General features: G+C 34.6%; 2 protein-coding genes across 2 annotated transcripts in view; one reads left to right on the top strand and one right to left on the bottom strand.

The window, feature by feature from the left end:
• Myo81F (Myosin 81F) overlaps nt 1-10,842 on the bottom strand; it is a 107,875-nt gene extending 97,033 nt beyond the window's left edge. Inside the window, exon 1 of the mRNA XM_065349956.1 lies at nt 10,256-10,842. Coding sequence (XP_065206028.1) covers nt 10,256-10,259 — 4 coding nt within the window. The 5' untranslated portion in view covers nt 10,260-10,842. The remainder of the gene's footprint in view (nt 1-10,255) is intronic.
• A 116-nt stretch (nt 10,843-10,958) lies between these two features.
• frj (farjavit) lies at nt 10,959-13,244 on the top strand. Its single transcript, XM_065349966.1, has 8 exons — nt 10,959-11,347; nt 11,428-11,554; nt 11,629-11,791; nt 11,875-12,026; nt 12,106-12,320; nt 12,392-12,559; nt 12,772-12,913; nt 12,997-13,244. Exons 1-8 carry the CDS (start codon nt 11,139-11,141, stop codon nt 13,159-13,161), a joined length of 1,341 nt encoding a protein of 446 aa, XP_065206038.1. The 5' UTR covers nt 10,959-11,138; the 3' UTR covers nt 13,162-13,244.
• Nucleotides 13,245-13,349: the final 105 nt, after the last annotated feature.

Here is a 13,349-nt window from a genome sequence, read left to right as displayed (position 1 = left end):
AGTAATTCGATTCAGCGTTCGAATACCCCGCGAAAAAAAAACTGAAGGACGTAAGTATCATTTTCACTGGAAATCCAATTGTCAGCTCGAGTCATTCTTCAGCCCCTTCTACTCTGAAACGTTCGCAACCATGTAAAAACAATTACTCCAGTTCGTCAGCTGTACCTGGAGATAGATCTTACGTTAGTCATCGGTATAATTATATACTCGAAGGCCAAGATTAAATACGATGAATTAACCGCAAAGGTGTACCATTCAGATGATGTACAGGTAATTGTAGGTATAAAAGTAATGATACGACAGCTTTGGAAAATTATACCTACACGACACCGCTCGTCAACCAGCAGTTTAATCTTGAAATACATCGGGTTATTTTGTGATATCTGTTATTATAGTATAGAGATAGATAAGTATCAAACAATACGGTGGAAAATCGATTTAATAAAATGTCTTATTCGCGCCATGTATTGTCTTTATATCGTGAATAATTTACAAGTCGATCGTGTCAAATTGCAAACCTCGGGTATATTATTTTATTTATTTAATTTCGTTTACACCACACAAAGTAATCGTATTTTGGAAAACGATTTGGAATTTTTTTTCGTACACACGAGGCCAAGTTTATTACTGAAAATCTCTTCACAGTTCTTTCCCCCTTTTGTTTTGGAACGTGTCACGAACATCATCAATATTTACAAACGTTGATTCAGCTTCTCCAAAGAATAAACGTTATTCGCATAATTTTGAAACGACAACCGTTGACGTACACGTCGGTATATGCTCCAGCTCCAGTATAGAACAAACGATGATATGGATGGAGAAAAAAAGGAGTAAAAAAGCAACTTAAAATATCTCTTGAATAATGAATATTCTAAAGAAGCTTTTTGATTAATTGCAAACTATACGACGTGATGAAAGCTGCTTCCAAGTATAGAACAGCGATTCGAGTGGTTCTTCGAGTGGAAACGAATAGCGGTATAATTTAGAGACGAAAAATTTAGTATACCGTAAATTCTTTACCAGGCCGAAGAAATTTTGTTTGGAATAATTGAAGTGTTCTCGATAGCCTTTTGTTTTGTTTAACACAAGACGAGGGCAACGATTGAATTTTTTAGGTTATTCAATATTATTCATACCTATACCTACGTTTTACAGCGACGGTTGAATGAAACGAGCGGAAGATTTTATTTCATACCAAAGTACATACAATGAAAATTCTATTCTTTCAGAACGAAAAATTTGAACTCGCAAAAAAAAAATTCTAACAAAAATTGGCGTGAATGGTCACAAAACAATCTCATATCATTTTAACAAATGAAATGGGTATTTTCTAGCAATTTCTACCATAAAAACGAGACTTTGGAACAATTTTTTTTTTATAAAATAAGCTTTGAAATTTTTTTTCAAAAAACAACGAATTTATTTTTAGAAGTTTTTATAAAAAGCGAGGATTCTTTACAATTTCTGGCAAAAAGCAATTCGACAATTTCAGCAGGGCTTTTTGTGAATTATTGGCAAAAAAATGATACTTTTTGGCAATTTCTGGCAAACAAAGTACCTAAACGAGGCTTTTGGATAATTTTTATGGAAAATAAAACAAAATTTAAAAGCAAAAATCAACGATTTTTTGGGAATTATTGGCAAAGAAATTCAATTTTCTCGTAAATTTTTTTTGAAAAGTAAGTAAGATTAGTTTTTTTTGTAAATTTTTGGAATTTTAGGTGAAAAAAAGGAGATCTTTCATTTGCTGGAAGGCTAGAATTTTTGGCAATAAGTGAGACCTTTGGCGAATTTTTGGAAAAAAGGAAAAGTTTTTGAAATTTTTAAGAAAAAAGATGGGACTTTTGGAGTAATTTTCAGGAAAAAAGGAGTACTTTTTGAAATTTTTTGCGAAAAAGTGACAATTTTTAGCAAAAAAAAAGACTAACAAGGGAACCCTCCCACGTGATAATCTTCGATTTGAATGAAACTTGGACTGGTGGAAAGAGCACCTCAAAAAACCCCCATCCCCCAATTTTTAGCTGCTGAAGTTGATTTTTCGATTTTTGGCGAGCGTTTAAAGTTTTGTGTATTTTTTATACTTTATCTCAAGTCATGTCAAAAAATTCAATTTCTGATTATGATAATTCCAGATTTGACCGTCGGTAGTACTTATCGATTAGGTATCAAGCATATACCCTTTTGCCAAAATTTCAGCTGCTGAAGTTCATGTGATGGGGAGAGACAAACGGTGATTTTTCAAATTCACACATAACATGAGAAAAAACGGTAAAAATCCTGTTTTCTAGACGGACGGCCGGATCCGGCCAATGATGGTATGAGTCGATTTAGTATTCGGCACAGACTGTTTGACCAAAATTTGAGCCCTTAAAGTTCATCAGATGAGCTTAATTTACTGGTTTTTCAAATTTTTCAATGGCATTTATAAACCACCAGATGAACAAAAAATTCGATTTCTGATGATAATTCCAGATCCGGCCGGCGGTAGTATTGGTCGATTAGGTATCATGCATAGATCCTTTGGCCAAAATTTCAGCTGCTGAAGTTCATGTAGTGCGGAAGAAACGGTCATTTTTTGAATTTACAGAACAACTTTACCTGTGTACTCAAAACTTCAAACGCTCGTCAAACATCGAAAAATCAACTTCAGCAGCTGAAAAATTGGGGGATGGGGGTTTTTTGAGGTCCTCTTTCCACCAATTTAAGTTTCATTCAAATTGGAGATTATCATGTGGGATGAGGGTTCCTTTGTAAGCCTATTTTAAATAATTTTGACAAAAAGAGTTTTTTTTTTTAAATTTTTGGCGAAAAGGAAGACTTTAACAATTTTAGTAAAAGGCAGGGCTTTGTAACCGAATCACTGAAAATGTACTGTAGCCACTTAGAAAAGAATAAAAAAGTGAAAACTCTTATTGATATTATAAGCAATTTTTTTCTTCAAGATAGATGTATGAAAAAATTAAATTTTTGAAATTAGAAAAAAAGTAACTTCAGCAACCAAAACTGTAAAAAAAAAGTAACCGAGTACGACACCAAGTTTTCATACAGCGATAACAATCAGATCTTCTTGCTTCTCTTCACTCACACAGATTTGGGTCCCTTGGCTCAACAGAGGTCCATGGCACAGCATTCCTGATGTTCTACGATGAATGTGTTCTTGGTATGGTAAACACCCAGAGAAATTACAAATTGGAAACTTTCTATCCATTCAGCATTTTAATCGTCACTCCAGGCACCTTTTCAAAATTCACTGACTGAATGTACCTTACATTTGCCTCAAAAACCCCTTAACCCGGCAAAAAAAAACTCACCCATCGAATGAGTCTTCAGCCAACTTCTCAAATCTCACAACAAAAATTCAACTAAAATAACAAACAATACCACCATCAACCAACTCGTTCGAACACTTTAATCGAGAAACCTTACAATACACAGCGTTCCTAAGGCGAAAACTTACCCCGGTAATTCGTTCGTAATCTTCATTCAGGAGGAAAACGTGATTAAAAATCTTAACCCTAAACTGGAAGAACTTATAACGCGTTAAATTATCTCCTAAGACGAGCTGTAAGACGAGTAAAATTCGCACCATTAATTACGCAATCGTCGGAGATGCTTTTTCTCCTGTACACGTTACACGTTCGGTGTTGCTTTATGTAAATTCTACTCATGAGGGGAATGCTCGTAACTAGAGTCAAGAAGAGGAAGGAAAAGAAGGCAAAAAAACCACCAAAGCATCTTTGCAATCGCGACCGGCAAGCTGCAGGCATCAATATACCGGACAAGTTTCTTGTAAGTAAACATCCAACTAGGCAAGTCGAAGTACCTAACTCTTGGGAGAAGTATTTCATGGTCATATCCTTAATGCTTGGATACATGTAAACATGCTCGCCAAATGTTTACATCTCATTTAATATGAACATCGAGGAAAGAAAACCAATATGCAAAAAATTAAAAAAACATTTGCCTATGGTGTAACTTGGAGTCGGTGGTACTGGTGGTACATCTGTAAAGTTTTTTACTTCTTCTGTTCACGTCGTGTTGAATTCACTGACAAACTATAAGACGAGTAATGAGCATGTATGCGTACTTAGACGTACAGAGAAAGCGCATTCGAATGCGAAAAAACAATTCACACCCGAAATACGTACACATGGTATCGTCTGTAAAAATGCATTATTTCGCGTAAATAAGCCGCATCTTCTCGCGTATAATAATAAGCTTCGTGCATAGTACGAGTACTATAAAAAAAAACCCTCGATGTATTCTTTTGACTGATACGTACAGTCTGGTAGTCTGGTTAGATTTATACAAGAACAAAAGGTTCCAACATAGTACCATTGTAGTACAATGCGAGTACATCTCACGTGTGCTGCTCTAAAACAAGAGGTGAAAAAAAGAAGAAGTTAACAATTGATTAGACTCGTTGCCCTGCCCTTTGGTGAAAAGTACAGCTATAGATGAGCGACTATAAACAAGAAAGAAAATTCGTTACCGGTGAGTACGTCTTTCTCTCTCGATTCTGGCGTATTTATCAAAATAGTAAGTGAAAGGGTTTCACGAAATTATTTTAATATCCCGCAGACAAGCAGACATCACAACGTAACACGGCAAAGCAAATAACAGCTGTTATCTTATAGCATCGTGGCTCATGCTCGCCGTAGCTGGCATCAATAATGTGGACGCCATGTGGCACGTGTATAGCATTTAATCGTCTTTCCCCTATTTTAAGTACAAACCGAAACTTATATAAACTGGTAACTTGATCGAACCCTCGCCTAGTATTCCCATTAAAAGACCGCATCTTAAGCTCGACACTATACACATTCGACCAATTCAGGTGTTCCTTCGAAAAACGTGTATCCTGCTTCGCGAATTCCTGGTCTTCTTGTAAAGAGTAGGTAGAGGTACTCACTATAGTACCAGCATAATATGAAATTTTCGTCATCGGAGATGTCTTCGTGTATCGTATACAGCCGCCTCGAGATTGATTTATTACACTCGTAAGAACAAAGCGACAATTCCTAAAATGTCAATAGCTATGAACGATCAAAAAAATAAATAAAAAAAGTCAACAAAACCCCCAAGTTCATTTACCTTATAGAGTAAAAAATAACCACGTGCTCGTGATTTACGGCTCATTACTTTTTTTAGATGGTAGGAAGGAGGGAAGGGAATTGTAAAAAAAATGCAAAATTCATCGAGTGAATACGAAAGTAGGTACTTAATATAGGAGCAGTTTTGGTTGACAATAATGATACGTTGCGGTGTATAAGTTAGTCAATTTATACAGGGTGTCTGATATGAATGAATGTTCACTCACGAGATTTAGATACAAACGTGGTACCATTAACAAGACAACCTTGAGATTATCACATTGTCCATCTGTCGAATTGGACAGAAAATTGGCACTTGAATGTTCGATCATTCGAAGTGAATGATACTCTGAAAATTTGTATACGTAGGTACTATGATGATTTTCTGTCTCAAGTATTGGAGGATCAGAATAAATGAAGTGATCTAATCAAGAAATCACCCTTGTTTGGAAAAAATTTAGCAACTTTGGTCGAAAATTTCTCTATGATAAAATCGACGGAAAACACATCTGAATAAAAAATGCAACTAGCTGAAGTTATAAGTGAAGCAATCTGATAATCAAAAAAATGACGAAAGATTCTATTAAAAACCACCAGAAATGATGCTTAATGCACAAATAAATCAAATAATCCGACAATGAAGCTCAAAAATATGGTTCCAGAACTCATCAAATCTGACATCAAACCCAAAAAAACATCACATCGAAATTTATATACTGCAACAAGACGTTAATCTAAACGATAGTATTATTCACTTTTATCCAAATTTTGCAGCTGGACATTCATTAACCGGACACATTGTATAATTTATGTCTAACACAAAGGCACATAAATTTAAACAGCTAAACTGAAAAATATACTCGCGAGTGTATACCTATACGATGAACAAAGAATCCAATCCAATATTATCTTCATTAAACGTACATCGATGTACACTACAGAGTGAACTTTTGGAGTTAATGCGTCGGATAATCCGTATATCAACATGAACAACACGGTTAAGCTTTTTATTGAAAGCTCACTGATATAATAGTGTAACGTTAATACGATCTTTTCAGCAAAGACGGATGATACTCGTGTGTTTATTTTGAATTACGTATACGATAGGTACCTACACCAAAAAGTTTACTTCTGAGTTTGTCTATATGTTCGTTATCGCAATTCGTAAGAGTGGAGATCTTTTGTAGAATCTGTTTTCTATCAGTTCTTATTTCATTCGAAGATTCAACCCTATTTTAAGAAATTTAGAGAGAGAGAGTTTCGCCAAGTTGAAAGAAATATCTACAGTCCGGTCATCGCGACACAGACTAGATTCTCATTATCGACTGCTTTCCACGAGAAGATATGATTAGGTATCAAAAACAAATTGGATGAGATAAATTTATGGATATATCACGGAAATGAATAATTCTCGGTAAACTGTTCGCAAATAAGATCCATTTTTTCTGATATCACGAGGAAATGCATAAAAGTCGTATTTTGACAAGAAAACAAATTTTGATTAAGGGAAAACCAAGAAATTATTTTACATGGGATAATCAGAAATGGGTAATGATTTTTCAAGTGCATGGAACTTGACTTTATCTACACACATCGTTGTTAACAAAATTCGTAAAATGAAAAACATTCATTAAAATAAGAAAAGTGATGATAGTTTCTGTTTTCTGAGAATTTTATCTTCGTGAATTTATTGAAAATTGACACGGATGTTAGAATTTTGGTTTTTATGCATGTTTTATAAATTCATATGTATTTCAATTTGAAATCCCTTTCTTATGGTGTAAGAGAAATAACGAAAAAACAAAAAATAGTTTCATCATAGATTTTAAATTTGCAAAATAAAATTTCTAATTTTCAAAAAAAAAGTTTATCATTTACTTGGTTTAATTTTTTGATAAAATGATTCAAAGTATTGCCTTTTTTTGTCATACGTATTTACCTATTTACCTTCACCAGGTAATACACAAACCAAATTACTAGAAAAATACTCAAAATTGAAGAAAAAAATCAAATACTTAGCTAAGTACCAAAAAACTGACCGAAATGGTCTCTTTTTTGAAAAGTTATTCCACGTTTTGAACATTTTTTAAAAAAATAATTTGACAATTTTGCAGTATTTCACTAGAAATGCAGGGAGGAGGAAAATCAATGGTGCAAAGTTCCTTTAACTCCTGTATTTTTGATAAAAATGCATTCGGCTTCGACTCCAGTTCCAAAGAAGCTCCATTTTCAAAAGGTTTCCCGAGAAAGTCGGTTGCAAGGGCCTCCTGAAGTATTTGAATCGGACAAAGCTACATAAAAAGAGCATTCGAAAATATATCAGTATCACCAACTACAACTTCAGGCGCTAAATTGTATTTTTTGATTGTTGGTGAATTTTTAAAAATCAAATTCAGGTAAAAAATGACAAGAAATTCGAATTTTACCACATTGACCCAGAAAGCTGAACTTTGGTCAATACTACTCTTCTTTCGAACCCCTTTTCCCATAGATAGAAAATGATTTCGAACCATTTTAAGCAGTTCTGGAGCCTCCAGCGATAATTTAGAAATTCCAGTTTTTCAAAAAATCTGTTCAAATTGATATAAAATTTGAATGCTTGCAAAATTTTACGCAGTAATACTTTAAGGCAACCCATTCAAGCAAATCGCCTCAAGAAAAATGTTTGCGTCAGAAAATATTTCTTAATCAATTTTAATTTTCCCAAAAACAATTAATTTTAAACATTTACAGTTTGAATATTCATATGAACTCTGAAGTCACATGCCTTCTTTTCTCTTTCATTATTTATGTTGTTACACAATTCTATGTTATTTTAGCGCGTCTTTTTAAAATTTTCACTATTCAGTGATGCTTTTATCAACAATATTTTCATCTTAGGACATCAGACGTCTCAAAAGGTTTTATTCTGATTCGTAATGCTATTCGGTGTCATGAATGGAAAAATAGGTAATCCTAATTGTGACATGAATACTTGCTAACAGTCCAATTTCCTGAAAATTTCAAGTTCTAGGCAGCAACCAACCATGAAGCATAGCCAGTCTGAAGCAGATCAAATTTTATCCATCAGATGGGGTTAACGACCTTTTGATTTAGCTTTGCCCGGTTCAAAATTTCACGTAGGTACCGATTGGGATACCTCATCAGTAAGTAATAGCAATAATTCTTCTGGAGTATTTCATCACATGTAGGTGCTTTTGAAAAAATTGACCTTTGAGAGGAGAATGAAAAAAATTTCAAACCATCGAAAAACGTGACACGAGTATCGAAATGCAGGTTTTCGAAAACACTGATTCTGATTCTGAAAATCATTGGAATCAAAAATCAGCAGCAAAACTAGACTTCCCAGAGACTAGATTTTGACACCCGAATTGTATTTTTTTTAAATTTCGAGTCTTAGCTTCCATCATGAGGCCTAATTTGATTCATAAGGGAAACAGTTATCGAAACGAAAATATAGTCGTCTGTTAATATCCCAAGTTTTGACACCCACATTGCATTTTTCAAAATTTTGGAGCTAAACTCCTTCCAGACAGACTTGATTTGGTTCTGAGGGCGAACGATTATCAGAACGAATTCAGAGTCTTTAAAAATCTAGATTTTGAAGACCGAGTAGCATTTTTTGAATGTTTGTACTCGACTCCCATGTCTTTGGAGGGTTCAGTTTTGATTTTGGGATCAAACGGTATTCAAAATCAGAATCAGTCATTTGCATACACCTAAGCTAATACGTAGTAAGACCATTATGCTAGTTAGTATTTACTCCTTCAATCACCACCATAATCTTTCATCAGTTGAAAAATTTCTTCTCAATTAGCTTCATTTCATATTATCTAAGTACATAAAGAAGGCACGTAATTTCAGATTCCAAACATGTTGCAAATGCAAATGCAATTTAATCTTATCTATGATGATAAAAACATTCAAGTTCAAATGTAATCATTAAAATTATAAAAAAAATCGATTATCATAATGCAAAACACGAGACTTTCATAATAGAAAATGCAATGTGAATCATCTTGATCTGTCATAATCAGTAATCATCTGGGTGAATGATCGAAAGTGAAAAAGGAAATCAATATTTCCAAACATTGGTCGAAAATAGCACCGATGAGTAGGTAAGTAAATACAGGGTACCCAGAAATATCGTGAACCCCCAAAAAAGTTTTTTGCTAAATATTTCCGTTGGTCACAGTGAATGATAATGATAGCACATGATTGGTTGTTGCACTGGAGAGATAACATTCCACCAAATACCAATCATATGCCTCTATTTCACGTTGCCAACCTATATTTTCAATGAAAAACTTTCTTTGGGTTTCACGATATTTCTGGGCATCCTGAACAGGGTGCTCAGAAATATCGTGAACCCCTCACAAAGTTTTCTGCTAAATATTTCGGTTGGTCACAGTGAATGGTGATAATGATAGCACATGATTGGTTGTTAGACTGAGATGATAACTGAGATGATAACATTCCACCAATCATATGCATCTATTTCACATTGCCAACCTTTAGGTATTTTTAATAAAAAACTTTCTTTGGGGTTCACGATATTTCTGGGCACCCTGTATGTACAATAGGTAATAGGTAGATATGTGTAATTCAATACCATAGCACTCCAATGCAGCAAAAAACATTGCAAGATTCAAGTTGACTCAAATCTAAAAATCTCCACCCAACTCGAACTCCACAAAATTTCATCTTATACAACTCATTTCCAGCTCCAGCATCAAAATACTCCAGCTAATCACACCACACTCTTGAAAATCTCAAAAAAAAAGAATAACCGTAACGACGAGCAGGATGACTCATCGCCATCGATACTCTGACATAATGCATAAATGATAAAATATGAATTATAGATTTCTCCAGCGGCGTGTCGATATACCAAACCCATGTGCTCGCACGTGATTGACGGGTATAGTCTGGTCAAAATGACATCTCACGCCCTTCATAACCCAACTCTGTCGAAGGTACCTAGTAACAGACAGGACAGTGGTAAAAAATCTCACCCAAACCGATAAGTATAGCTTTCACATAGCACTCTAAACTAAACGTTGAAAACGACGGAAATTCGCACACCTCCCTAATTCCAAGCACGACATACACGAGATTTTGCACATTGTAATCGTACCAAAAGTTGCGGTATCTTCACTTACCCATGATTATTGCGTAATGCAGCTCGATTCCAAAGACAGACAAACCACTAAAAATCTAAATTAGATTACAAAATCGATAATGCACACTAAACACTCCGAAAAATCGCACAGTAACAATAGACACACGAGACTGGAACCCGAAAGAAATACCGCCCGCAAATGCGAATTGCGAATCAGTTCATTTTGAAGCGAGAAAACTTCCAAATTCGCGAACACACTTCACATTATAAGAGCTTATTCAAAGTAATCGCGAAGTAGTTTACCCAAAATCGAGCATTTTTTTTGCAAATTTAACACACATTTCACGATAAACACATTGATACGAACGCGAGCAGCCGCCGACAAACGATAAATTCCGCGAGCCGGTCATCCGACAACTGCTGGGAACTGGAAAGAACAGCGTTACCGTTTCTCCGGTAACCGAGGATCAAGCCACCACCCATGAATTGCGAGCACTGTTGCCAACATAGCACTTTATTACTTTACTAGAAGAAGAGCTTCAAGAGCGGAAAACTCGCTGGGATTTTACCGCAATTTTCACGAAAATTTTAATTGCACTTGAAATTAAAGAAAACTTGACGTCGAGGATGCAAAAAATTATGAAATACGTTGAGAAAATACGATCGTTCGAAGTGCATTTTTAGACGCGAAAAAAATCACCAATGGCGATGCTGCATTCGGTCACATGACTTTATTATTGCTGTTCATAGATAAAAACGAAACTGACTGATAAAAAAATCGAAAATATGACGAAAATACGTAAACTTTACACGCTTATTTTATTTAAATGTTACCTTCATTACGTGAAAATGTGTTAAATTAAGATTTAGCGTAAGTTTCGACTACATTTTGTGTTCATTTTCATACGTAAAAGCATAATGCGATGGATTACGAAGATATCATCTACTTGGCAGTTCTCATCGGTAGCATCTTCGTCGGTTATTTCTTCCAAAAAATACAGTCTCCCGAGACGAAACGATGGTTTTCCACGATTTTAGGAACTGTTATATGTACAGTCGTGTGTGGATTTCACGTATTACATGGGATATGTGTCACTTTGACGATTGGATTGATAATCAAGTTCAGTTACAGGTGAGTAGAAAAACATAATGTTAATGTTGAAGTTCGTTATTTTTTTTTATATTTTGATAATATAATTTTACATTTTCCAGGTATTGCCATGGGCTTAGCTTCGCTGCCGGATTTTTATACCTGGTATTCTTCAGAACAACCGAGTATTTCAACATTCCTTACCCTACAGGTCATGCTAACATGATACAGATGATATTGACACTGAAAGTAATATTCTTGGAGTTTTTGTAATAATTATACCGATAATACGGAGCGATTGAATTGAAATATGAATTTTTCAGCTGGTTGGGTTAGCTTTTGAAGTCCACGATAATCACGTAACCGAACGAAAAATGAAAAAAGATGAGAAAAGTGTTACCGATCAAGACATTTATCGATTATTTCCTAAACCAAGTATATTGGAAGTATTTCATTACGCTTTTTGCTACGCAGGTGTTCTAACTGGTGAGTAAAATCATCTTCCAATCTGAGACTAGTTGTATATTTCGAACAAAATACACGTGTGGTAATTTTTTGCTTGATTACAGGTCCTTATTTTACTTATTGTACTTATAGAGATATGTTGAAATATCCGCTTAAAGAATGTAAACTTCATGTTCAAGAAACTTTGAAGATAGTCGCTTATGTACCTTTATTTTCCATTTTATATTTAGGAGCTTCCAAAGTCTTTCCTTTACACGTAAGTTACCTAATTTTTATTACAAAAACGTATACTTCGTGTTGTGAAAAATGTTTTAGAAGTTTATTTATACTTACAGGTATTATTTAGTGATGAATTTTACAACCAAAGTCCATTTCCGTATCGCCTGTGGTACATGTATTCGACCTTCTTTATATTTCGTATGAGAATGTATATAGCTTTCAGGCTATCTGAAGCTGTATGTATCATGGCTGGATTGGGATTATATCCGGTCAGTACGAAACCTCGAGCAGGAAGCGGACCATCGTGCAACTTTGAAGCATTGAGTGAAATGTAAGTAGATCTGTCAAACGAGTACATACTGAGAAAATAGAGCTAAATATTGATATTAGATGTATTTCTAGGAATAAAATGTCTTCGGGTGGTTACAATTTCGAAACCATAGACACGATACGTGTCTTAGATGCTGAATTTTCGACCACAGTTCGAGAAGCGACTAGATATTGGAATCGTTCTATTCAGTATTGGTTAGCTGCATACGTGTATCGACGATTCCCGTTCAAAAAATACAAGTAAACGAGCTGATTTTGTTCCCTTTGAGAAAATTACTAATAATGATTGATTTATGGCACCTAAGTAGATAGATCAGTAAACTTGAAAATTAGTCGATAAACTTGATTTATTTTTAGTCCAATTAATGCCTGTTGATGTGAGGTTCGACTACTGTTCCTGCACGTAATCAATTCACATTGCCTAAACGATCTGTATTTTTATATTGTTTCAGAACATTGATGACTTTCTTCATTTCGAGTTTTTGGCACGGTATTCATGCTGGATATTACTTCAGTTTGTTTTCCGTTCCTTTGTATTTATTCGTTGAGGATACTTTTGTCAAACGAGTAATCAAACATGATCAAAATAAATTGGTGAGTGTGTATTATTCATCAGTCCGGGAGTTATTTTGTTGCGATCAGTTATTCATAATTGATAAATGATAATTCATTTTCAGAAAAATTTCCTGCTATGGAATGCTAAAATGTTCCAATTTTCATATTGGGGTCTTGCATTTCAAGTGAAAGATTCGATTGTAATATGGAAGTATGGCATGTCAGTCTATTTTGCTCCCTATATTGTCGCTATTGTGATGTATTTCGTGGCTGTGTTAATCAAATAGTTATTTATTTATTACATAAGTAATATTTTTTGTCGTTATTGTTGCAGTTGGAAAAAATGCGTTATAAAATTATTTTTAGTTGATTGTAGAGTAATTTTTTCAGGCTTCGGAATTATTTTTATATCATTTTTCAATTAGTTGTGTTTGTGTCACTTCATTGTATGTAGGACCAGGCGAGCGAATGCGTA

This window comes from Planococcus citri, chromosome 2, assembly GCF_950023065.1.
Source record: "Planococcus citri chromosome 2, ihPlaCitr1.1, whole genome shotgun sequence".
NCBI classification, from domain to species: domain Eukaryota; kingdom Metazoa; phylum Arthropoda; class Insecta; order Hemiptera; family Pseudococcidae; genus Planococcus; species Planococcus citri.
This window is presented reverse-complemented; position numbering and strand designations above follow the sequence as displayed.

Coding starts and splice junctions, on each gene's coding strand:
- frj (XM_065349966.1), top strand. CDS start 11,139: ATGGATTACGAAGATATCATCTACTTGGCAGTTCTCATCGGTAGCATC. Junction 11,792..11,874: donor CTACGCAGGTGTTCTAACTG/GTGAGTAAAATC, acceptor GCTTGATTACAG/GTCCTTATTTTACTTATTGT. Junction 12,914..12,996: donor AACATGATCAAAATAAATTG/GTGAGTGTGTAT, acceptor ATTCATTTTCAG/AAAAATTTCCTGCTATGGAA.